Source organism: Fistularia commersonii, chromosome 9 (genome assembly GCF_037954325.1).
Source record: "Fistularia commersonii isolate RoL2024-O1a breed Wild chromosome 9, RoL_Fcom_v1.0, whole genome shotgun sequence".
In the NCBI taxonomy this organism is placed as follows: Eukaryota; Metazoa; Chordata; class Actinopteri; order Syngnathiformes; family Fistulariidae; genus Fistularia; species Fistularia commersonii.
The window spans coordinates 2025154-2050000 of NC_141292.1; the positions used below are offsets into that span (position 1 = coordinate 2025154).

A 24847-nucleotide genomic window follows, 5' to 3' on the forward strand; every position below is an offset into this window, starting at 1 on the left:
CTCATATAGAAGACTTTCACACAATATTGTTATTATAATTCCTATATAATTATGGGTAATATTATTTCACACACAAACATTCCCTCATACATTTTTTTTTTTTTTTTTTTTTTGAAAGATGAAAAATGAAGAACACCACCACCACCACCACCACGGAGCCGCTGTGATTTTCAAAGAATTTTAATAATTTACTAAAAAATAGTGTAAAAGTGACAGTCGCCCCCCCCCACGGAGGCGGGTCTGACGTCTGACATAACAAATCTCTGCGGACGCGCCGTCTCCTGCCTCCTCTCTTTGTGTTCGTCTGTACATTTCTGTACAACCTGTTGGCAATTTGACCTCTCACGGCGTATACTGTATATATATATTTTATATATATATATATATTTATATATATATAAAAAAAAGAAAAACACAGCAAAGAAAAAAAAATATAAATGTATTTTGATATGAATTACTTCAACCAGCATGAAAATGTACAGCTTTAAGAAATCTCCCCCCCTTCAAAAAAAAAAAAAAAAAAAAAAAACACAGCTGAAAAGTGTATATATATACAAACATGCTAACAAATAACAGAGTGAAGCAACCGGCCTATTTTTTTCCCCCTCAACGTTTTTATTATTTTTTTCTTTTTTGCGTGACATCATTTCGGAGCGCGTGATCAATAAAGCCTTTGTAACTATGTCATAACCTCGCGGTATTCAATTTTTTTTATTTTTTTTTAAATCTTGTTTATTTATCTTTTTTTTATAAATATGCAGTGAACACTGTATCAATTATTTTAATTTAAATAGAAAGAAAAAAAAATGTTCAGTTTCGGTAGAAATTTAAAAAAACACGGAATAAAAACAATAATAAAAGAAAAATCAAGTGATATTTATTTTTTGGGGATATATGTTCAAGATGGCCGCGCCCGTCGGAGGAGGTAAATATATATTTAAGTATATACGTATAGATATCAAATTCTATTACATTTGTATAAATATGGTTTCTTTACAATTGCATTAAAATGACAAATTTTTAATTTTTTTTTTTTTTTTAATTTTTCATATCCCAAGACGACTAACAGTCAAATCCGGGCGGGGGTGGGTGGGGGGGTTGGGGTCGGAAAAGGGGGGGGGGGGGGGGGGGAGAAAAAAAAGGCCTTGCTTAAGATTCTCACTTTCTCCATTTTTAAATATTAAAAAATAAGTCTTGATTCTTTGCAAACATTATAAACAACATTTTCTGCCCCGATGTGCAGGAACCCCCCCCACCCACCGTCACCCCGGACGTGACGTTCTCTACTGGCATTGTTATTTTTCTGCTGGTCGTACAAAAAGGGAGTGTTTCGTTCACCCACCTCTTGAGAAAAGTAGTCCCTATTTTTATTTTTCATTATTTTTTTCTTCCTCGGATGCCACAAAAGCACAGGTTGTGGCTTCATGCAAGGACGGGGGGGGGGGGTTTGAAATGCAAGGGGAAAAACAAAAACAAAACAAAACGCCTCCCACGAGGAAGAGGAGGGCGTAGGCACCGAGGGGGGGGTGAAGTAAAGGTCACGACCTCTCCTTAAAGCATGTTCAGGATGGCGTTGTACATTTGGGTCAGTACGGCCAGGTGGACGGGCAGGCAGGACTGGCGGTCCTGGGTGGCGGGCGTGCACGTCAGCCAGGAGAGGGCGTTGTACTGCTCCAGCACGAACCTGTGTGTGTGTGTGGGGGGGGGGGATTTAATATGCATGTATGGCAGGTTAGATAGTAATTACTGTGTAATAACCGTACTTTTTTTTTTTTTTTTTTTTTTTTTTTTTTTGCTTTGGTACTTATATTTATTCTTTTTAACAACATTTCTGTATTTTTTTCTTTTAAATCTGCATTTTCTGTATATTTCTGTACCCTCTGCTCAAGTATTGAGTAAAGCGCTTTAAATAAGATATATTATTATTATTATTATTATTATTATTATTATCATGATTATTATTATTATTATTATTATTATTCCATAGGCGTTTATGAAATGTTTCTTACTTTTTAAATCATTTAATAAAATAAATAATAAATATTCTTCCAGGTTTTTCCTGGACACCTCAAGAATAAGACATGCACACAAAAGCAAACATTGAATAAAAAAGTGTGAATAAATGATTTCCTTGTTTTTTTATAAACCACTTTTCATTGTTTTTTTGTTACTTATGATTATTTAGACTTTGTTTATTGTGTATGTAAGTGTGAGGTATCCTCAAGTGTTAAGTACAGAGCTTTTAATAAAAATTATCATTGTTATTATCATTAACAATAATAATATTAATAATAAAAAGAATATTACCACTACTACTACTAATAATAATAATAACAATAATGATAGATTCATTTTTGGACATTTTTATAAATGTTTCAATCATTAAATAAAATAAAATCTTCGAGGTATTTCCAGGAAACCTCATGAACCAGACATGCACACAAAAGCAAACATTTAATAAAAAAGTGTGAATAAATTATTTAAATGTTTTTTTTAAACCACTTTTCATTGTTTTGTGTTCCTTTTAATCATTCATATTTTGTTTATTGTGTATGTAACTGTAAATATCCTCAAGTGTTAAGTACAGTGCTTTTAATAATTTTTTTATTATTATTATTAATAATAATAATAATGATAATAATTATTATAATTATACTACTTATAATAATAATAATAATAATAATAACAACAATAATAATAATGGTTATAATAATAATAACAATAATAACAATAATAATAATAACAATGATACTAATACTACTACTACTACTACTACTACTACTAACAATAATAATAATAATAATAACAATAATAATAATAAAAATAATAGATTCATTTTTGGTCAATTTTTCTGAATGTTTCAATCATTAAATAATATAAATAAAAATAATCTTCCAGGTTTTTCCATGACAGCTCAAGAACCAGACACACACAAGCACACAATAAATAAATAAAAGAGTGTGAACAAAAGTTTTTTCCTTATTTTTTTAAACAACTTCTCACTCATTTATCGTTCCTTTAAAGTATATATTTTTTATATATTGTGTATATTTCGGTGGGGTATCCTTGAAAGTTGAGTACTTCGCTTCAAATAAAATATATCGTTATTATTATTGTTATAATATTAATAATCCTAAATACGAGTTTATTACTTTGTCACCATTATAGTATTTATCTTTATTGTTTCTTTTAATTAATTTTAATATTATGCATATTTCTGTACAGAGTCGTTGAGTGTCGAATAAAGTGCTTTGAATTATACATATTTAATTTATTGAATGTGGGGAAATTTTCAATTATGAATAAAAAAAAAAAAGGTTTTTCTAATTTTTCCAGTTTTTCAAACACCAGACACACACACACATACACACACACTCACACACACACACACTTCATAATTAAAAAACCTTGATTGAATACTTTCATGGTGTTATCACTGTTACTGCAGTAAATAGTTTTACTGTGTAATAATTGCATTTTTTTCATCACTTTGTCACTTTCATTTTAATCTGTATTTTTATATGTCTATACAGTTTAGTTGAGAGCTGAGTAAAGCACTTTAAATAAAATATATTATTATTATTCCTCTTATTAAATGTGCAAAAGATTTTTGCAGTTTTTCCAGTTCTTCAAGCACCAGACGCACACACACGAACACACACTTTGTAAATAAAAAATGTTAATAAATGCTTTGCTCCTGTTATCGCACTAACAGCAGTAAATAGTAATTTCTGTGTAATTACCACATTTTTTAACCAATATATCACTTTTATTGCATTTATTTTTATTGTTTATTTCATTTTTTAAAATATTTTGTGTATGTCTGTTGGCTGTCCTTGCGAGTTGAGTAAAAATTGTATTCTATTTAGAAATTATTATAACATTACATGAAATATGTGTTTTTTTTAATTGCACATTAATTTTTCCAATAATTAATTTTGAAAAAACACGCCAAGGCTTTTTCACAACACCTCAAAAAAAGACACACACACATCATAAATAAAAAAGGCATGAATGAATGCTTTCCTGCTAGCAAATAGTCATTTCTGTGTAATAATCGCTACTTTTTTACCACTTTTTTAAATCACTTTATTATGTTTATTTTTATTGTTTTTTTCAAACTTTTTCCTATTTATTTTATTGCAGCAACAGCAGTAAACCATATCTTGCTGTTGACTCTGCACTCAAGGAAACTGTATGGACATATAAAAAAAATTCAGATTTAAAATAAACAATAAAAATAAATGCAATAATAGTGACGCGGTGCTTAATAAAGAACATTTGGGTTATTAAAGCGCTTTAAATAAAATAGATATTATCATTCCTATTATCAAATGCAGGGAATTTTTTTAAATCATTAAGCGAAAAAAAAAAAAAAAATCTTCCGGGTTTTTCCAGGACGCCTTAAGAACCACACACACACACACACACACACACACAAGCACAAGCACAAACTTCATAAATAAAAATGAGTAAATATATGTTTCGCTGCTGTTATCGCCAGCCACCTAGGAGATAACTCCTATCAGCGACGCCATAGTGTACATGAGTAATAACACACACACACGCGGCTATTACACGTCTATTACACGGTTATTACACCTGCGGCGCGGCTCACCTGAGCACGTCGGAGGTGGTCTTGGAGTCCAGCGGATGAGGGGTTCTCTTCGTCTTGTCCGACGGCAACTCGTCCGACTGGACGATGGAGATGTGGTGGTGGAGCGAAGCCTGGAGGCGAGGAGATCGGAGACATATATATGAATATAAACATATATATATATATATATTGGTGTATAAATATAAAGGTTATACAGTGCTCTGTGTCGACAGGACGCTGTGATCTATTTCTAAATTTGAATTCACGGCGTCGACGGGAAACACACGCTTAAACAGGAAGTGGTTATTTGGGAGCACCTATTATAAATCAACTGGAGCAGACACAATGTGTGTGTGTGTGTGTGTGTGTGTATATGTGTGTGTAAAATGTCTAATGGCAAGAAATGAGCGTAAATGCAAAAATGCATAACATATAATGTAAAATGTAAATAAATGTCAAAATATGTGCATGTGTCTGTGTGTGTGTGTGTGTGTGTGTGAATGAGTATGAGTATTATTTTAAAATTTCCGACAGCAAAAAATGACAATATATGCAAAAATGCATAAAATATACAATGTGATATATAAATATAAAAAAAGTCAAAACGTGTGTGTGTGTGTGTGTGTGTGTGTGTGTGTGTGTGTGTGTGTGTGTGACATATTTAACATTTCTGACAGCAAGAAATTACCGTAAATGCAAAAACACATAAAAGATATAAAGCGATCTATAAATATAGATAAATAAATAGGTCAAAATGTGTGTGTGTGTGTGTGTATGTGTGTGTGTGTGTGTGTGTGTGTGTGCGCTACCCCTCCCACTACCAGAATCTGAAAGGTTTGAGAACCCTTATCTGTATGTGTGTGTGTCTGTGCGCGTGTGTGTGCATGTGCATGTGCGCGCGCGTGTGTGTGTGTGTGTGTGTGTGTGTGCGCACGTGTGTGTGTGTGTGTGCTATAAATGGCGGCTGCTGTGTCTGAGCTATTTTCTGCGGCGACAATATGCACGTAGCCGTGGCCTTCTTGGATTCCCGAGGGAGGGGGCAAGATGGGGAGGGGGTACCAACATCACGTCCGTGCACTTCAGGTGCATCACACACACACACACACACACACACACACACACACACACACACACACACACACACATCGTGGAGTACCTTGAGGAACAGTGGACATTGGCTCTCAGCCTGCGGACAGGAGGCCCAGAACCAATGGGGGAGCCCGTTAGCTTGCGCGGTGGAGACGTAGTAGCCCAAAGCTAGCGGCTGCTGCTTTAGCTCCTCCGGCGGGTTGTCCCTGGAGAGCAGGCGCTCGCCCTGGCTCTGCACACAGGGGTAGTTGGGGGTCAACGGGGGCAATTAATTACCGGTCATTATGATGCCGCTAAATCCCGAGACATGACTCGAAGAACCCGAATCCTCGGCGGGAAACGTGAGGTGTTTGCTTCACGGGTGGTCGCCACGGCAACCGGGCGGCTGTCGCGAGGAATCTGTGGATTTGAGACGCACACCCGGCGTTTCTCCGCTGGGTCGGTGGCGCCCCCTGCTGGCCAAAAACCTACACTGCCCCGTAGGAGGGGGGGGGAGTGTCGGACAGGAAGTAACTGCCCTTGAGTGCCTGTGGCGACAGGCTTTGCAGACTTTATTAGTAATTCATTAATAAATGGGTAATAACCGTCATGTAACAACTGGTTCTGTATCCAGGTTGTATCTATGCAAATAAAAAGTTGACGCATCGCTTGTTTATAACCTCCCGCCCCTCCGTCACGGCCAATCAATCACCTCCTTTGAAGCATACGTGTCAAACTCAAGGCCCAAATCCGGCATGCTGTGGGATTATTTTTTGCCCCCAGGATGATATTTAATGACTATTAGAGCCGACTTGCCGATATGTTGCCAGAAGCATTAAGACTACAAGTCCAGCAATGCACTACGAGTGCTGTGGCACATTAATCAAGTGCCGGCAAGAGCTGCCGCTCATCAGTTGCCCTTGCTGAGTCAATGTTGTCAACTGTCAGGTACCGCTCTCCCCTTGTGAAACTTGTGAACCTGTGCAGCTATCCCTGGAGTGGACTCAGATGTGCGTAGCAAAGGAGCTTTTGGGTTTGGGAAAACTTTTGGGAATGACAGGAAAGGATATCTTTCAAGCGGTATGCGTAAATGAAACGGGCCTACCCTGGGATAAACTTGTGGCACTTACAACAGATGGAACGCCCGCGATGTGCGGTCAGAAGAGTGGACTGGTGGGCGAATCGGGGAGAAAACGTACCAGGAATTACTCAGGAAAAGCTGCTTTTGGCAGCTCATACCCACACATTAGGAACCTCTTTCTCGTCAAGGACCTGGACTGTCATGTCTACATCGACACTTGCACTCTAAACTCTCTAAATAAGTTTGTGCTCTACAGGAGTAAGAGGCGCCTGATGCGCCGGGAAGTGACGCATGGGAATGTGTCGTCAAAAAATTAGGAAAAGAATTAGACCTGGTTCGTCGAAAATGCCGAAAAGGGGGCGTCTCATGCGTGGTCTAATGTGAGGGAAGCTGAATTTGGCGCCTCTGTCTTAAAGGGACGGCATATATACGTGTCCGACTCACCCTGGCGTGCTGGAAATGGGATCCTATTCCCATCCCGGATGGCGAGCCCGGCGAGGGCACGGGGGAGGTGTTGGGTGACGGGTGGAGGTTGCCCGTGATCAGCATCATGTCGTGGCCGATGTCGTTCTCCAGCTCGTCGGGGAAGGGCAGGTCAAACATGTCGTCTGAGGAGGGCAGAGGAAGGAGCTCAGAGGAAATCGGTACAACTTGATTGGTGCGCAATCGGCGCAGCTCGGTACCGTTGTTATCCTCGGTGGGGTAGGAGCTGGGCGCCAGCTGGGTGGTGGCCGAGGTGGGGAAGACCAGGATGTGCGTACAGGAGGCGTCCTGAGGCGTGTTGAGCTGCGACGTCTGCAGGTTGAGGGCGGTGCTGCGACCAAACACCGAGCCCATGGTCACCGCGTCTGCACGGACGGAGGCGCATCTTGCGGTGAGGTCACTTCAGGGGAGCAACCGAGAGCAACCGCGGTGGCGTCGCAATTACCTGGCATGACGACGAGTGAGCCCTGTGGTTCCATGGCCACCAGGCAGGCACTGAGGATGGACGGGGAGTCCGCGGTTGAGATCCCGCACATACGACAAGCGTCCCTCAGCTGCCGCCCTATGGAGTGCAGGGAGTGCTCTCCGAGAAGCGAGCTCCAGTCTTGTAAGGGAAGAGTACAAGAATACACTTTACGCGAACCTTTCTAAGACATGACCCTTCGGTCAATCAAGAAGGGGCTGTCCGGAATTGCACCGTCCGGGTCCACTAGCGGACACTCAAGGGTAAGGAACTTTGGAGGTACTCACCCTTGAGCTCCCCGTGCCCCAGTCTGCCCAATCGTCCGATCACAATCCTCCATGGCAGGGAAGTCATCTGGATGATACCGATGCACCACTCCCACAGCTTCTGAAGGCCCATCTTCCTTGCAGACACCTTGGGACGCCGTGACCTGTCACCGAAAACATGCCACGCCCATGAATACATTGAGTGGTCGCGCAGTGAGGCGGCGGGTCAGAGCCAAAACCCCCCAAACACACCTGTTGGGTACGTCGATGTTGATGATGCAGGTCTCCAGGAGCTCCCCTGGCTGGTCGGTGCACGACACCAGGATCCACCGCTGGTCGTGCGATAGGCAATACCCGACGAAGAGCACGTTGTATTTCGGAGGGACCTCTGCCCAGATCTCCCCCGGCTCCGGTTGCTTCGGCCGGGTCGGGCCCAGGATGAACGGGGGCGGGTACAGCTGCACGGGGTTCGGATGCTGTCGGGCGCACGGGTTCAGAAAAGAAAAGTTAAAAGACCTTATTTGGCCGTCAAAGAAGGCGGTGGACTCTTGAACTTTCACCGCTACCTCCGGAGTCTGAAGGACGGAGTTGACGGTGGACACGGGTCCGAAGCCGGTCAGGGACTTGATGTGCGTTTGCTGGGGCAGCAGGCGTCTGCACTGGGAGTAGCAGGAGAAGGCCAGGGAGCGCAAGTGCTGCAGGTACAAGCGGTTCTCCCCGCTCGCCGGCTGGAGTAGATACTGGCACGGCACCACCTGGAGGGTAAAAGATGGAGGTCTAAGAAGGGAGCTGTGTCCATACGCTGCGGGCTGAGCAGAGTAGTACCACAGTCCTCGTACCTGCAGAAGTAGTGCCGGTCGTATCGTCTCGGGCAACGTCTGCAGCATCTCCGTGTAGCAGCGGAGAAGCCCCAGCAGCCATATGCTCCCTGCTTCCACCTCCTCGCCTTCGTCGTCCTCCCCGCCGTCTCCCGATGCCCCGTTCGAGCTCAAGAAAGCATCGACTATGTAAACAACGACGGCTGGCGGGTTGGCGTAGCTTTCCATGGAGTCGGCCCCGGTGGGGATGCCGATTCTGGCCTGCTCGGCCGATCTGGAAGGGAACGGGAAAAGACTGAAGGTGATCATCATACACCGGGTGGATCTCTCACCCCAGATTTACAGGGTCTTACAGCTCAGGGTTCTCTGCTGGTGTGTTGGCTGGTGGCGTCGCACCGGATGGCCCTTTGGACTCGTGGGTCGCCTCCCCCGCCTGGCCAGGGGTCGCTCTCGTCGGAGTGGAAGCGTTCGTCGAGGCGATGGCCCCCGGAGGTGCTTCCGCGTCGGGCGGCCAAGCTTGAGGCTGCCCGGAGGAGGCCGGCTGCGCCGAGGGCGGCACATTCGCGGGAGGCTGGGTTTTAGGAGGCGACAAAAGGCTGCTGTCCAAAGTTAGGACAGAAAGCTGGGGACCTGGAAGGCATGAATCCATCAGTGCACTTGGTGAAATTGAAACTCTGACGGGAACAACAAATATCGTCGGCTTCGCTCTCACCTAGCTGCTGTTTACAAGCGTAGGCGTAGAGTTTAAGTTTGCTGAGGTTATCCGTGTGCTGCTGTCCGGTCCAGGGTCCGGTCACCCACCGGTCCACATCCAGCTCCTCCAGCCTTTCCGACTCCACCTCCTCCCCGACCCGGACTATACCATCCCTGGACACTTTGCCCAGCGGGCGGTGCTTCCCGAGGCGGCACGTCTGCGAACAAACGCGTTCTTTCAGCGAAACCGCCGGTCAAGTTCCGTTGTCTACGACGCGATCTTGAGCGGGTACCTCATACACTGCGCTGAGCTCCTGGAAGAAGGCCCGCGCGGCAGCTAGCAAGGAGGGACTGTTGGGGCAAAGCACCACGTATGCCACATCCCGCTGTCCACCGTAAGGCTCCAACAACAGCTTCTCCCAGAAAGGCAACGCCAGAGGGGACAACGCCAAGAAGTCCCGCTCGCGGTCGTAGCCGAGGAGCACCGTAGGAATGGGCAGGGGCTCCGGAGACTCCTCCGAACCTGGTTTAAGGACAACACTTTTAGTACAACCGGGACAGGGGGATCACCATTCTCCCTTCAAATTTGGAGCCGGTCAGCGTCGGGTCACCGTAGGAGCCTCTTCCTGCCATCTTGTGGAACTGCTGCCAGGTGAGCGGACCCTGAACATGCTGGATGTTCTCCCACGTCCGGCCCGTTCTCTTCTTCTGAATGGCGTCCTGCAGAAAAGGCTGCAAGGACAGCAGCATACGAACCATGTCCTGGGAGGACAACATGCTCATGTCCACCACTGCGGAAACACACACACACACACACACACGCACACGCACACAACACAGAAAGCATACGTGAACATAAACGCACATGTTAACAGGAGTCTCTACACCGAAGAAACAAATAAACAAACACGAAACACAGCGGTGCAAGATTGAGATCATACACAGAAGGCTAGGAAGGTATGAAGGTACAGAAGATCTTTCACCCCACAGTGACTTCTACACAAAGGATGCATTCAGCTTCGGTTGGGTTGCTATTTAAATCCTCACTTTCATGTATCCAAACATGCTTCTTACCGTTAGTGTGAGGCCAGGAGTGAAGAGCGGTACTTCTGACCACGGCCGGATCGACTTTCCCCCCCGTGGGATTGTCCACATACTGCAGCCCCTGTTCCAGAGCGTTGTAGCACTCCACGCAAGCGTCGCTCCCGTCGGCCCACTGCTTTTCGGACATCCAGCTTTGGAGCAGCGCCCCCTTGCGGCCGTGGCAGGAACAGCTGAGGGGAAGATGCAGCGACGCCAGGGAGGAAATGGGCTGCGAGCACTGCTCCTGGAGTAGGATCATCACCGCCGGCGAGGCGGGCGCGGCGTCCTGAGGCCGTTTCGCCCTCGGGTCGCCCATCGTCGGGTCCCGCCGGCAAAGAGCCAGCCGCCTCTCGGCCGCGCGGCCGACCTCGGAGGACCTGCCGAAGATATCCAGCTCGTCTTCCAAGAAGAGCCCGGTGCCGTTGGCCAGCCTCCTGTTCACGATGGCGCTGAAGCCGCACATGCAACGGTACTGGTCCTCGCAGGTGGAGTCGGGGATGTAAACCCCAACATCCGCCCCTTTGACATTCATATTGCAGGCGCAGATGCAGCAGCTGTCGAAGTTGCGATCCTTGAAGACGTTGAGGACGGAGTCCGAGAGCAGGAGGACGGTGAAGAGGCTGTGGGCTTCGGGCAGGGAGGGTCCGGGCCGGGCTAACGGCTCCACGGAGCTGAGGGGCAAGCCGGTAGAGGGGGTCGATACCGGGGAGCTGAGCTCCGTCCCGTCCTGCTTCACCGAACCCTGTCCGGAGCTGGCGGCGTTGATACCCCTCGGCGTGCGCGGCGTTCTCGGGGTGGGCACGGAGAAGCGAGGGGTGGCTGGAGAGGGGAGGATGCCCACGGTGGTGCCCACGGAGGCGGTGGTGCCGCTCATCTGCCCGTACTCCTGGTCCGTCAGAGTGTTGACACTGGGGATGTTCCTGGAAAATACCACGGAGGAAACAACTTCACAAATCAGATAAACAAACAAGATTAGTCTCATGGTCCGGGAAGCGGCTCTTTGAGGTCACGCCACCTCTTGGAGCCAATCGGAGCTAAATCCTTTGAACCAACACGCTGACTGACACACAATAACAAGCTTAGGGAACTGCACTCCTTCTAGTGAGCTTTAGAAGTTAATTTAAAGGTTAATTCAATTTAAAGCTTTAAAAGACTGACACAATAGCTCCGGGGGGAGCGGAGGAATACTGTATACTCACGTATACCCGTCCTTGAGGAGGGCGTTGCTCTGCGGGTGCATGCCGACGGGGAAATGCTCCATTTTGGGCATCAGGGCCCAGGAGGGACGGTAGTAGCACTGCTCGGGGATCTTGAGCGCCGGTAAACTCTGGCTGGGAAGGCAGGAGAGCGGGGCGAACATGGAGGAGCCCACCTGCGCCTAAAGTGGGAAAGTCCATTTTTAGAAAACTGACCTGAAAGAATGCTAATCGAGATGGATTATAGCATCAATCAGGATCCCTGGTATTTTAAGGAACTGCCTGCCAGGTACTAGATACCCCCTTGTAGTTATGTAAGGTACCTCCGCCTGGAAACTCCCTAAAGTATCCACCTCAGTGTCTTCATGTACTACTAAGTTCCCATGAGGTGCATGGTGAATACCTTAGCTACAACTTCTGGGTCAGATCCTGAGTGCCTCTCGCTTGACGGGGACCCTCTTTTTGGCGCTGCTTTGGGACGAGAAGGAAATAGCACCTAAAAATCTGCACTATACATACGCGGCAGACTCGAGTCCCTCAACCGGTAAGGGATAGAACACAGGTGTAGCCAATAAACCTACGACTCTCTGCTGGGAAAGTGACCCGTTGGAGGTGCGAAGATGCTGGCGGACACTTGCAATGAATCAGAACAGCTTTTTGAGGTAGTCCGGATGTGACCTGGGCCAAGAGGAAGGACCACCTGGTCATCTCGGAAGTAGAGCGGAAAACGACTTGCTACGAGTGCACGCGGACGCTCTGTTTGTCGAACCAACTTCCCTAGGAAGAGCAGATCACCCATGCCAGGTGTGCTTCCTTTCGGCACCATAGCCCACGGCAAAGAGAGAAGATTAAGACGGCTTGTCTGCGGAGGTTCTCGGTCATCCAGGTCATGGTGAATTCTTGTCAAAATCTTCTTGTTATGGCAACTGGACTTGAATTTCTTCACTCGAAGACGATTCACCCTTCATCCGAGAAGCTTCTTCAGCTTTAATGACCCGTGGGGAGTTTCCAAGCATAACTGCCAGTGGGTGGGTCTGGGTTGTGGTGGCTTGTGGTGTACAAGAGTTGATGGGCAAAAACTAGGTCTGAGACGGTTTTTAGGCTAATGGGGGTCTTGTTCGTCAGCGACAAAAGAGCTACTTTTGTGGGATTACCTGGATTGGAATGTGAAAATGTAAAGAACTGAGGCTCATGTGGAAGTGACCGGGGGCCGGTCCTGGTGGTGAATCTTTCCTGGTTGTATGGAAGGTACAAATCCATCTTGGTATTGATGAATCAAAACATAACTGCTGTTGTCCCCAAAGAACAACACCGCTATTAGCATAATAACACCCTTAGAACTAGTTTCTGCCAATCATGTTCAGCAACTCCCCACAGCTCATTAGAACTGAAGAAGCCTCTCGGATGAAGGGGTGAATCGTCTTCAAGTGAAAAAATTCAAGTCCAGTTGTGACAACAAGAAGATTTTGAGAAGATTACAAGAATCAAGACGGCTCCTCACTTCATTTCCTATAGGAGTTGAGCAGGGATGTGGTTTCAGGACCGGTATGCCACCATGGATGGGCTGTAAATAAACCACAGTGTAAGTGTCACGACCGGACCTAGCCGTGGTTCCTGGACTCCCCCTTGGCCATGTTCATCCCCACGACGCCTGTCACGACCGGATCCCTACCCTGCGAGAGCCCCCTCTGGACCTTCGGACCCTGACTCCGTGAGACCCCCTGGTGGACCACCGGACCCTGAGTGTAGACCGGGACCCCCTGGTGGACACCGGACCCTGACCCTGTCCGAGATCCTGCCTTGACCCCGATGCCTGGGGCCCGTCCTGGTGAGACCCGTCCTGGTGAGACCCAGCCTTGTGCGACTCTGCCTCGGGGCCAGGGAATTCCCAGCGACACCCTACCTGCCCCTCTACCTAAATAAAGCGCTTCAACCCTGATTTCACCCTCGAGGGTGTGGTTCCCTGCCCGAGTCCACCCCCGCGCCCCGTGACAGGAAGCTACACCTCAGCTCTGGACCACGCTAACCGCACCTTGAAATCCTCCTGCCTGGGACTGGCAGCACCTTCCTCGATGTCCATCCGGTACTCTGGGAGCTGGGCGGAGGCGAGGGGCGGCAGGTGGTCGGCAGCGGCGCTGGGCGCGGCGGGTTCCTGGCTGGGCGTGTCGCGGTACGTCATGATGGGAGAAAAGGCCGGATGCTGCTCTAGAGACGGCGGCGTGGGAAACATCCGCTGCAGGTCTGCTATTGCTGGGATGGAAAGTTAAGATGTTTCGGATGGGGTTTGAAGAACATATAAAATGAATGCAGTTGTGTGAAGATGCACGTGACTAACTTGACGGATAAGGAACCGCGACTCTTCCCTCTTTCCCGAGCGGCCGATCTTCGGTCGAGACCGGAGGCTTGGTCGAATGCTGGTTGGGGTAAGCCGTCTGCGGACGTCGGCAAACAGAAATAGAAGAGTCACCTCTTTCCGCTGAAGGACCGTTCAGTACCTGGAACAGGACCTCGTACGGTACCTCGGACTTTGCGGTACTAAGACTACTTTTAACAAGAGAAGACCGTTCTCTCCTCAGCTCACCCCAAGCTCCTCCTCGTCCTCGTCAAATATGTTGTCCAGGTCCGAGATGTTGACCACCAGGTCTTTCTCCCTGGTCAGCGAAGGGTTGACTTTGGCGGCGCCGTCCTCCTGATTGGATTCATCTAAAATAAAAGCATACAACGGCGTCAAGCCGCCTGCGGCCTGATCTGGGCGGATCTTTCTCCAGGCGGTCAACGCGTCCCACCTGACTTGGGAGCCGAGTTGAAAATGGACATAGCATCCTTCCCGTCTGGCAAAGCACCGTTACTGGTGATGTCGTCTCCCTGGTTTGGAGGAGAGGAACAATCTCGGATTAGCCCCAGGTTCAGTCAAGTGACTGATTGATGGGTTTGGAATTTGGCCTTCTGGGTCGGGGCAGGTATTGTCAGTAGGCGGAGTATAAAGTAGACCTCATTTCCTGAAAACAAGCCAGCGAGCGTGACTGAGCAAACGCTGCCAGAAACACCGAATCGATAAGCCAAGGAAGAAACCGCAGCCGGTTCATAACTCTCGTCACCACGGGCGACTGAAAATATTGACTCTCGTAACGCCTGCCACGATATGAGTAGTCGCACCTTGGCTTTCTTGCCGGATTCCCGGCCTTGGCTCTTTAGCCTCTTGGAAGTGGAGAAAGTGTACTCGATATCCCCCTCCTTGAAGTCGTAGGGATCGTCCCCCGGCTCCCGCAGCGCGTCCACCACCGGCTGCTGGAACAGGCCCAAGGCGTGCACGTGGTCCCGTAGCCTCTCCTCCGAGAGTTTGAACTTCTTCTGCGTCTGCGTGTAGAGTCTGGAGATACCCGAGCAGGCAATCAAGGGGTGCACGGGAGAGGTAGCGTCAGATTACCTCTGCTGTAAGCCAGATGTTTTCATTGGACAATCGCACATAATGGCCCCATTACAATCTGACAAACATGATAAATTCCCCCAAATCCCCCGGTTTTGTTTTGCTCTTGTTTTATGTCGAGGGCAATTTCAGCTTTCGCAGCACCGTCCAATGTTTCCTTTATCCCTCATCCTCCCCGCCGAGCCACTTTTCCGTGAGCTACCGTTATCGCGCGTCTCCCCTACCTCTTTAGCGAAGCTCCCTCAGGGGCCGTCTCCGTCTTCACCTCCTCCATTTTATCGGCAGGGAGTTCCGGAGGTCGGAAGTCGGTCTTGTCCGTCCTGGGCGTCCTGAAGCCTCTCCACCAGCCAGCGCTGTTCTCCCGCTGCCTCAGCAGTGCGGCGTAAACGGCCGTCTCGCTGGCCATCGCCCCGAGTCCCGCGACCCCGTCCTGGCAGACGTGCAGGTCGGCGGGCGTGTCCAGCACCTCCGGGTCCTGCACCCGGGGATGTGGACTGAGGGTCGGGGGGAGCGGAGACATCGGCGAGAGGAGAAGGGACTCGGGAGCTTTCCTGCCGTTGGACAGGGGTTTGGGATACTTGCAGCTCGGAAGGCTGGCGAGAGGCTCCAAGGGGGGCTCCAGGGCCACCAAACCCCCGAGCTGCGGCCCCCCAGGGGTGTCCTGCTCCAGAGGGGTCTCCTGGGTGACGGATACGCGGTGGTGGAAAGGTATCATGGCTGGTCTTTTGGACTGTTTGTCCGCCTTTTCGGCCTTGTCGCTGGTCTTGTGTTTGGGTGCGGGTGAAGGGTATATCGAGGTGCCGGAGGACTGGGTGGAGTTGGCGCTGGTATTCTGGGGGTTGGGATTGGAGGCAGCTGTCAAGTTCAACTTCTGCTGCTTCAACCTGAAACACAGCAGTCAACAAGATGGAAAAGTGAGCTTGTTTCTTTCGACACAGTGCAGAACCTGCCCTGACACTTGTTTGATACACTTGTGCCAACAATTTCAAGTCATGAATATCTTTCTGGCTGTGAAGTGCTGGGAAGGGGAGGGGGGTCAGCCTTTTGTTACCTTGTTCACGTTCATCTTCCTTAAAAGGCTTAAAACTGTATAAAGCAGTTCAAACTCCTAAGGTTCCGAACTTGTATGCTTTCAGGAGAGAACCCTGAAGTGAAGAGCGGCACAGTGGGGCAGTGGCTAGCACCTAGCTAGAAGGTCGCTGGCTGGATTCCCACAGAGTTGAGTCTCCATGTTCTCCCTGTGACTACATGCGGGTTCCTCCCTTTCTGATTTGACTCTTTGGCTGATGGGTACATCTGACCAGTGATGTATAGAGGACGTTGACAAGAGCTCATCTTCAAAATCCCGACTTCTGTGATGGACCCAAAAAACCTTCTGATTGAATCCACGTATGGAGCGTCTCACCTGGAACAGCTGCAAGGCGCTCTCACTCCCACGTCGTTGAAGTCCCACGTGGTCCCTCCGTTCGGCACCTCCGTTTTGGGCGTCACGTCGGCCGCCTGCTTCCGTCTTCGGGGGAGCAAAGGGAGCCGTAAGCACACTTGCCGTCCGTCGAAGCTTCTCGACGAACCTTCAGGGAGAACTTACGTGTGCTGGGGCTGCGTGAGGTAGCACTCCTTCCACGCTTGGTGGACTACCTGGTAGGTCAGCTTCTTCCCAGAGTGCTTTGGGCTGAGGCCGGTGACACCCAGGGCACTGTCTGGTGTCGGAACGCTGGACACGGAGGTCACGAAGCCACTGTCCGCTGAAGGAGATAATGCACCACCTTCTTATAAACACAGATCGGCAGATGTGCGTGTCCACGCCGGATTTGTTCGCGTCCTACCTGAGCAGGGCTGCTCTGGAGACGTGGGTGGCGTGAGCGGGACGCTGCAGTGGTTCTGCTCTCTGGCGAGGCCTGGCGCCAAGGGAGCAGGGGGAGGCTGCTCCACCGGAAGGTGCCCCTGGGCGATCAGCACAAAAGCAGCCGGGTAGGTCATCCTCACTCCACCTGTGGAGATAAAGTCATCTTATGACCCGTATCCAGTGTCCTATCCAGACATCACTAGCGGTGATGCCTTTACACCCTCCCCTTAGACCTGAGTGCCCTTGCTTTCTCCATACCTACGATCACCTCCACCGCCACGTGGCAGTTGCCGTGTTGGGCCTGGTCCTTCTCCCCGCCCCCGTCCTTCCACTGGAGCACCATGGGGTAGAAGTAGCTCCACTCCTCCATCAGCTTCCGCGCTGCCGGGTCGCTCATCTTGAAGGCCTGGCCCGTCAGCGTGCCGCTCAGGCCATACGGGCAGAGGACAACTGCAAAGAACAATTCCTTTTTGACTCCGTACGCAAATCGAATCAGTGTTTCCCATTTTGATCCCTGTAAACCCCATTGATCCGTTCTCCAACCTCCAAAATATCCTGTTTAGAAACTTTATTTAACCCTCATATTATGTTAAGGGTCAATTTGACCCATTGGGTCAATGGGTGAAATGGGTCAAATTGACCCTTAACATGATGAGGGTTAAAGGAATTTAAGCTAACCTTAATTATTGCTTTGTTTCTGCTGTTTGTTCTCTTCTTACCAGCACTTGCACTCGGGATTTCTTTTGCTATATCAGCAAAAGTAAAGCCCTCTCGCATACCCATGCTAACGGTATCTCCAGCTAGCTGTCTTCCGTTCATCCAAGCTAACACTAACTTGTCTACCTCTTCAAAAGACCTTAGACCTTTGCTTCGCTACTGTAATCGCCCCTTCAGTCACATCAGCGCTTCTTTCTTCTTCAGGATGGTTGACTTAGTGTCATAGTGCTTGCCGATCTCTCCCATTTAGCTATTATTTCCCAGATTGACTGTCATTCTTAACTTCTTCTTAAGACCGCTAGCACTTTTAACGCAACGGTAGCGCGTCTGACTCCAGATTGGAAGGTTGCCTGTTGAGGAAGTACCAAAAGGGGCGGCGCGGTGCTGAAGGTAGAAGGATCGTCCTTGGAACCGAACGTCCCTGGATGGAATCTCAGCTCCTCGGAGTGCGTTGAAGTGTCGTTGACCAAACATGGAACCCCCGAACAGTGTAAACAACAAGACTACCGCTAGGCTACAACACCACAACGTGGAAAGTTTGGTCCAAATTTGATCCCTCTGTCCGTTCGCCGATTTGTTGGTGATCAGGGGCGCCCAGGTTCTACCTGGTTCTACTAGTAGCTAGCTGGTATGTCGGGATGCGGGATTACCTTGCACCGGCGCGGCGGACGTCTGCGCCAGGCGCACCTGCTGCTCGGTGATGTGGTACGCCGGCTGGTGCTGGGCGATCTCCACGCTGGTGCAGACGTTGCTCTCGCCGTGGAGGAAGAAGGAGAAGGAGCACGACAGATGCTCGCTGGAGGAGATAGAGGCGGGGTTAAAACTCCGACCGGCGTCCATCATCTTCACGACTCCCAACAAAGGGCGCCTTATTGCGGGTATAAATCCTCATTTCCCGCTGACGGATTGTTGTAATTACACATTTATAAAACGCGCCCTCCTCTATTACAACGCCTCTGCATATATTTCATCATGTGCAAGATTTTTTTTTTTTTTTTTTTAATTTACTCGTGGTGGGGAGGTCATCTTCTGGGCTGGACATCATTAACCACACAGACGGCGTCACTGATGTATATTCTTAATATATAAAGCTTCTCCCGGCCGCCTCGGTTTATATATTTATATCAGCGTGAGAATATCGTCATCTCTGTGAGATTAACCTTCTCCGGGGGGCGCCGGACCTCCATTCCAGCCATAATGGATCATCAAATTCAATAAAAGAAAAAAAAAAAAAAGAAAAAAAAAACCCGTTCCAGAGTCTAACAGGCAGAACTAAAAGGTCCGGAGGGAAGGGAGACACCCGGCGCCGCCGCCTGCAGATGGCGCTGAATGCACCAAATAAATGGAAGAAAAAGAAATACTTAGATAAAAGAGAAAAAAAATGGATAAAAAAAAAATAATAAATGCACAGATAAATAAGGAATAAATATACAGACAGGAAATAAATATTTAAAATAAAACAAAAAAAGATACAGACAAAATTAGATACATACATAAAAATAGCAAAATAAATCAACAAATGAAAAGGTAGAAAAAAAAGAAAAATTAAATATATAGATTGATAAATGAATTACTAAATGAACACAGACATAAATAAATAAATACACAAGTAAACAGAGAAAATATAAAAGAAAATAAATAAGTAGACATAAAAGAAAACCAATAAATGGATGGGAGAAATTGACGGATTGATACCAAAATGATTAAATAACTATATATATAAAAGAGCGTGCAAAAATAGATGGTTATAACTAGGCAAAAAAGAGATAAGTATATACACATGTTGAATATTGAAATAAATGAACACACACGACGAAGCCGTTGGAAACACTTTCAATGTCACTGCCCTCTGACCAACTCCTCAGCACATCGCTACGCCACATGAATGGCTATAAATAGCAGTGTGTGCATGTGTGTGTGTGTGTGTGTGTGTGTGTGTGTGTGTGTGTGTTGGGGTGGCAAGTGAACCAGTCTTGTTTAACTACCGTGCACAAACACAAAGGGCTGGGTGGGTTGGGGGCCTTTGAATGTCACATGAATCGTTCAAAACTCCAGTCATTTTACGGATTAATGAGTCATATTTTTGGTGTCTATTAACTTGTTCAGTTATTTGGCCGTGCTACCGCTCGCTAAGCTACCTGCTAATCAGTGACGGGACAAAGTTTCGCAATTGTGCGTATTATAACTGCACGTTATAATACCAAGTGAATCACTGAATTTGTCCTGAGTGAGGAGCAGCAGCTCTGGTTTTCCTGTTTTAACTCACAAGAATCACAACACCCTCTTGTTCGCCCTCCCAACCTGTACAATGAACGACTCACTCACTGACTCAATGAACGAATCACTGAGTTAGAGTTGTCTTCTCAACTTGCAAAGTGAATGACTCACTCAGTAACTCAACAAATGAATCACTTTGTCATTCAGAGTAGCCCTTCATGGTTGCTAAACAAATGAATCACTCAATAACCCAATGAACGAATCACTCAGTCGCTCAGAGTTCTCTCCTCATTCGCAAGACAAAAAAACTCATTCAGTAACTCAGGGTCGCCCTTCCGACTTGCAAAATGAACCACTGACTCAGTAACTCAACATACATCTCACTCAGTGACTCAATGAACGAATCACTGAATAGTTCAGATTAGTCCTCCCAACTTGCAAGTAAATGACTTACTCAGTGACTCAACAAACAAATCCCTATGTAGTTCAGAGTAGCCGGCTATGCTTGCAAAACGAATGAATCTCTCAGTAACTCAATGAACGAATCACTCAGTAGCTCAGAGTTCTCTCTTCATTCACAAGACAAACGACTCATTCAGTAACTCAGAGTCGCCCTTCCGATTTGCACGATGAATCACTGACTCAGTAACTCAACAAACATGTCACTCGGCAGCTCAGAGCAGTGCCCTCAACCGAGAAAACGACTCAACGATTCAAATGATTCAAAACCATGACTCTTTGGTGGGTGACTCCTATGAAATTGCAGTTTTCCATCACCAGAGTGAAGAAAGCTCAACAAACGCCAAGCGTCCGACCCCGTTGACAATGTAATACCCGCGATGGGAGGCCCGTCGGCGGCGAACAGCGAGCGTCCTGCCGCCGCCACCAAGCATCCTCTCGACTGATGTTCCGTGTCCTTTTGCAAAGGGCATTTTCCTGCACAGTAAGCGGCTGTGAGTGTGTGGACACGCAGGGCTCCTCGCATCCTCGGGGACTTTTATGCAGTCAGCAAGCTCTGCAAGTGTGTGTGTGTGTGTGTGTGTGTGTGTGAGCGGTGTGTGTGACTAAAAGGTAGCAAACAAATGAAGCGGAGTGGATTCTTGCAGCTGAATACTAAAGGACAGGAATGGAAAGATTCAAACGAATCGTTCAATAGTCATTTGACTGACTCATGAGTCGTTATTCATGAACTTATTAGCAGCTAGCTAGCTAGCTAAGTCACTACGTCACTCCATTTGTATAAATCTATCAAGTGAATCACTGTGGGGGGAGCGACAGATCTAGCTTCCTATTTTAGCTCACATCACCCTTTCCTGCTACGAGCTGCAAACGATGTTTCTATGAGCACACAAAGCGAACGACTCAGTAACTCAATGAATGAATCACTCAGAAGCCTTGAGTGTGCCTCCCCGCTCATCTAACGAATCACTCCATCAGTAGCATGCTGAACGACTCACTCAGCTCACAGTAGCCCCCGCTGCATACATAACAAACGACTCACTCAGTAACTCAATGAACGAATCACTTAGCTCACGATACCCCTACCCCTCACTCACAAAATGAGTGACTCACTCAGTAGCTTAACGAACAAATCACTCATTAGATAACGGCATCCTTCCCCGCTCATAAAACAAATGAGTCACTCAGTAACTCAATGAATGAACCAGTCAGTAGCCCAGTTATTCTCCCCGCTCGCAAAAACTGAACGACTCACTCAGGAACTCAATGAACGAGTCACTCAGAACAACTACCTAGAAAAGAGGTCACGACTCAAAAACTAGAAAAGAGTGTTGCACCAGGGAGGAGACACACACAAACACACACAAACACAAACACAAACACAAACACCAGCTCCCTATTAGAGCCAATGAGGAAATGAGCGCCTCTAATTCACCACAATTACAAGTCGACTGTTACCGCAGTCGAAAATTCCAAAACCCACATCTTTTCCTGCAAAGTCTGAGTAGTGGAAAAATTGCGTGTGCACACACACATACACACACACACACACACACACAAACACGCTGTGTTGATGTTCAGAGGATGTTGCGCGGTTGCTAAGTGCCAAGCGCTAAGTGTTTTTCCCCATAAGTGAGTCAGTGATAAATAAATGAATGGGATGTCGGGTTTTCCAACATTGTCATGAAAATGAATACTGCAGTACGGATCAAGTCCCCTAACGCACACACACACACACACACACACACACACACACACGAACCTGTGTCTTGTGAATGAAAGAGTGAATGGTTGTATGTCTCTATATGACTTGCGAATGAGAGGATGAATAGTTCATTCACTCCTCCTGCAACCGGGTGGAGCCAATTCCAGCTTTAACTGAGCAAGTGAGAACCCGTGACATGTATGCTTCTATATAACATGTGAATGAAAGGGTGAATGGTTGAATGTCTCCATATCACAGGAAAGGGTGAATCGTTGTATGTCTCTATATGACTCATGAAATGAGAGGGTGAATAGTTCATTCGCTCATCCTGCAATCGGCTTGTGCACAAGCTGGAGCCAATCACAGCTTTAACTGAGCGAGTGAGAACCCATGACATGTATGCTTCTATATGACATGTGAATGAAAGGGTGAATTGTTGTTTGTCTCTACATGACTCGTGAAATGAGAGTGTGAATAGTTCATTCACTCATCCTGAAACCAGGTGGAGCCAATCACAGCTTTAACTGAGCAAGTGAGAACCCGTGACATGTATGCTTCTATAAAACGTGTGAATGAAAGGGTGAATTGTTGTTTGTCTCCATATCACAGGAAAGGGTGAATCGTTGTATGTCTCTATATGACTCACGAAATGAGAGGATGAATAGTTCATTCGCTCGTCCTGCAACCGGGCTCGTGCACAAGCTGGAGCCAATCACAGCTGAGAACCCATGACATGTATGCTTCTATATAACGTGTGAACGAAAGGGTGAATTGTTGTTTGCCTTCCTGACGTGTGAATGGTTGACTGTTTATATAACATGTGAATTAAAGGGTGAACAGTTGCATGTCTCCATATGTCGCCTGTCCACGGTGAACCCCACCTCTCGCCCAATCACAGCCAGGATAGCCTTCCCCCCCGCCACCGCAAAGCAGGAAGAATGAATGAAGTTTTGGCCCGAAAGTCCCAAAGTCATCTGAATGAACTTCGTCTCGGTATGACACGTGAATGAGTGAATGAATATGTGGCCCTGTGATTGGTCCAGGGTGAGCCCCGCCTCTCGCCCAATCACAGCAGGGATGGGCCGCAGCACAAACCGCATGGGCGATGAATGAATGAATGAATGAATGAATGAATGTACATTCACGCATGCGTATTCCCACCGATCCTGCGACCTTGGGATCTGCCCTGGCACCAGCCCTCGGTTGCCCCGGCGATGGCTAATATCTCAATGTCACGGGGCCCCACGGGAGGGCGGAGGACGAATGAAGGAGAGCCAGAGGAGAGGAGGTTCCTCGCCGCCAAGAAGGAACATCATGAACGCGTGAGTGTGAAGACATTAACGCGAACGCTACGCGCTAAGCTAACGAGAGGCCCCGACTTCCAGACGCCGGTTCAGACGCTTCATCCGGAGGATTAATGCACCGACGCCGCGCTCCAAACTCCCTCTCTCCCTTCTCCCCTCGGCGTCTGATGCAATTCATTACCAACCCGGAGAGCCCCACCACCACCACCACCACCACCACCACCACCACCACCCCACCCCCGTTCAGACACAAAGAGAGCGGGAGCGCTGGGTCGAAATGGCGGACGGGAGGAAGAGGAGGAGGAAGAGGAAGAGGAGGAGGACGCCGTGCCCCCGAGACAAGCGCCGGATAAACACCGGAGAAGGATGATGGAGGGAGGAGGAGGAGGAGGAGGAGGAGGAAACGCCGCGGCGCCGGAGTTTGGTGATGTTGACGTTGGTGGCGCCCCCTAGTGGGGGTTGGAGGAACTGCACGGGCGTCCGGACGAGACAAAGGATCCCGAACGTCGCTTTTTATCATCATTAAAAAAAAAAAAATAGAATCACAGCATCACCGAAATGACGGCGTGAAGATGTGATATATTGGAAATTTTATTTTGTATGGCTGAAGCCTTTCGATTTGGAAGGTTTTTTTAATTCCGTGTATTTGCACACATGTGAAATAGCATCGGTTTCTCGGGTCGGCTCTCGAAAAGCGTTGAAGATGTTATAATGTTAAAATGTGTTTACAACATGATATATGCAACAAGATGCACGCAAAAAATGAGGAGGGAAACGATCACATGATCATTCTCTTTAAAAATGGCGCCACAATAACGCGCATCTTCGGTAAACATCTGAAGAAGAAAAGCCTGTTTTTACTCGAAACGTCACGCGAGAAAACGCTTTTATAGATTAAAAGTAAAAATAAAGCATCTTTCTTTTTGGAGGATTTTTGATGCGCCGATTTTTTTTCAAACTCGACCTAAAAGGCATGAAAATTTGACTCATTACTTATTTTATATTTAGTCACTCATCCGTGCATAAAGACAATTCTTCAATTTTCACCTTCAGTCTTTTCTATTTACCGAAATTCTGACATCATCACCACCTCACTGTGTGTCTGTCTAGGTGCTCGCACTGTAACACACATACACACACACACAAACACAAACACACACACACACACACACACGTCCCTAAAATAATATTAATAATAACAACAAAGTAGTTATAAATAAACAAATAATAATAAAGCAAAGCATCATGGGAGTTATCAGGAGCTGGGGGGGGTTGAACTCAGTTACTCTGGTGGGAGAGCTAGTGTGTGTGTGTGTGTGTGTGGGTGTGTGTGTGTGTGTGTGTTTGTGTGTGTGTGTGTGTGTGTGTGGGGGCATTTTGCTGGGTTGCTGCAGGGCAAACAGCAGGAACCGAGTGTCACTGCA

At 47.6% G+C, this 24847-nt stretch overlaps 1 protein-coding gene across 1 annotated transcript in view; it reads right to left on the reverse strand.

Moving 5' to 3' along the window:
• Window positions 1-1422: 1422 nt before the first annotated feature.
• LOC147230912 (mediator of RNA polymerase II transcription subunit 13-like) overlaps window positions 1423-24847 on the reverse strand; it is a 77356-nt gene continuing 53931 nt past the window's right edge. Inside the window, exons 5-31 of the mRNA XM_086151842.1 lie at window positions 18389-18534; window positions 17280-17471; window positions 17002-17166; window positions 16764-16920; window positions 16581-16685; window positions 15400-16059; window positions 14905-15118; window positions 14535-14613; window positions 14330-14451; window positions 14084-14180; window positions 13781-13998; window positions 11752-11930; window positions 10544-11472; window positions 10081-10260; window positions 9763-9992; window positions 9489-9687; window positions 9130-9406; window positions 8798-9050; window positions 8525-8713; window positions 8211-8434; window positions 7980-8122; window positions 7675-7833; window positions 7430-7594; window positions 7191-7354; window positions 5754-5918; window positions 4619-4728; window positions 1423-1684 (exon numbers count right to left, since the gene is read on the reverse strand). Of these exons, the coding sequence (XP_086007968.1) occupies window positions 1552-1684; window positions 4619-4728; window positions 5754-5918; window positions 7191-7354; window positions 7430-7594; window positions 7675-7833; window positions 7980-8122; window positions 8211-8434; window positions 8525-8713; window positions 8798-9050; window positions 9130-9406; window positions 9489-9687; window positions 9763-9992; window positions 10081-10260; window positions 10544-11472; window positions 11752-11930; window positions 13781-13998; window positions 14084-14180; window positions 14330-14451; window positions 14535-14613; window positions 14905-15118; window positions 15400-16059; window positions 16581-16685; window positions 16764-16920; window positions 17002-17166; window positions 17280-17471; window positions 18389-18534 (5854 nt within the window). The 3' untranslated portion in view covers window positions 1423-1551. The remainder of the gene's footprint in view (window positions 1685-4618; window positions 4729-5753; window positions 5919-7190; window positions 7355-7429; window positions 7595-7674; window positions 7834-7979; window positions 8123-8210; window positions 8435-8524; window positions 8714-8797; window positions 9051-9129; window positions 9407-9488; window positions 9688-9762; window positions 9993-10080; window positions 10261-10543; window positions 11473-11751; window positions 11931-13780; window positions 13999-14083; window positions 14181-14329; window positions 14452-14534; window positions 14614-14904; window positions 15119-15399; window positions 16060-16580; window positions 16686-16763; window positions 16921-17001; window positions 17167-17279; window positions 17472-18388; window positions 18535-24847) is intronic.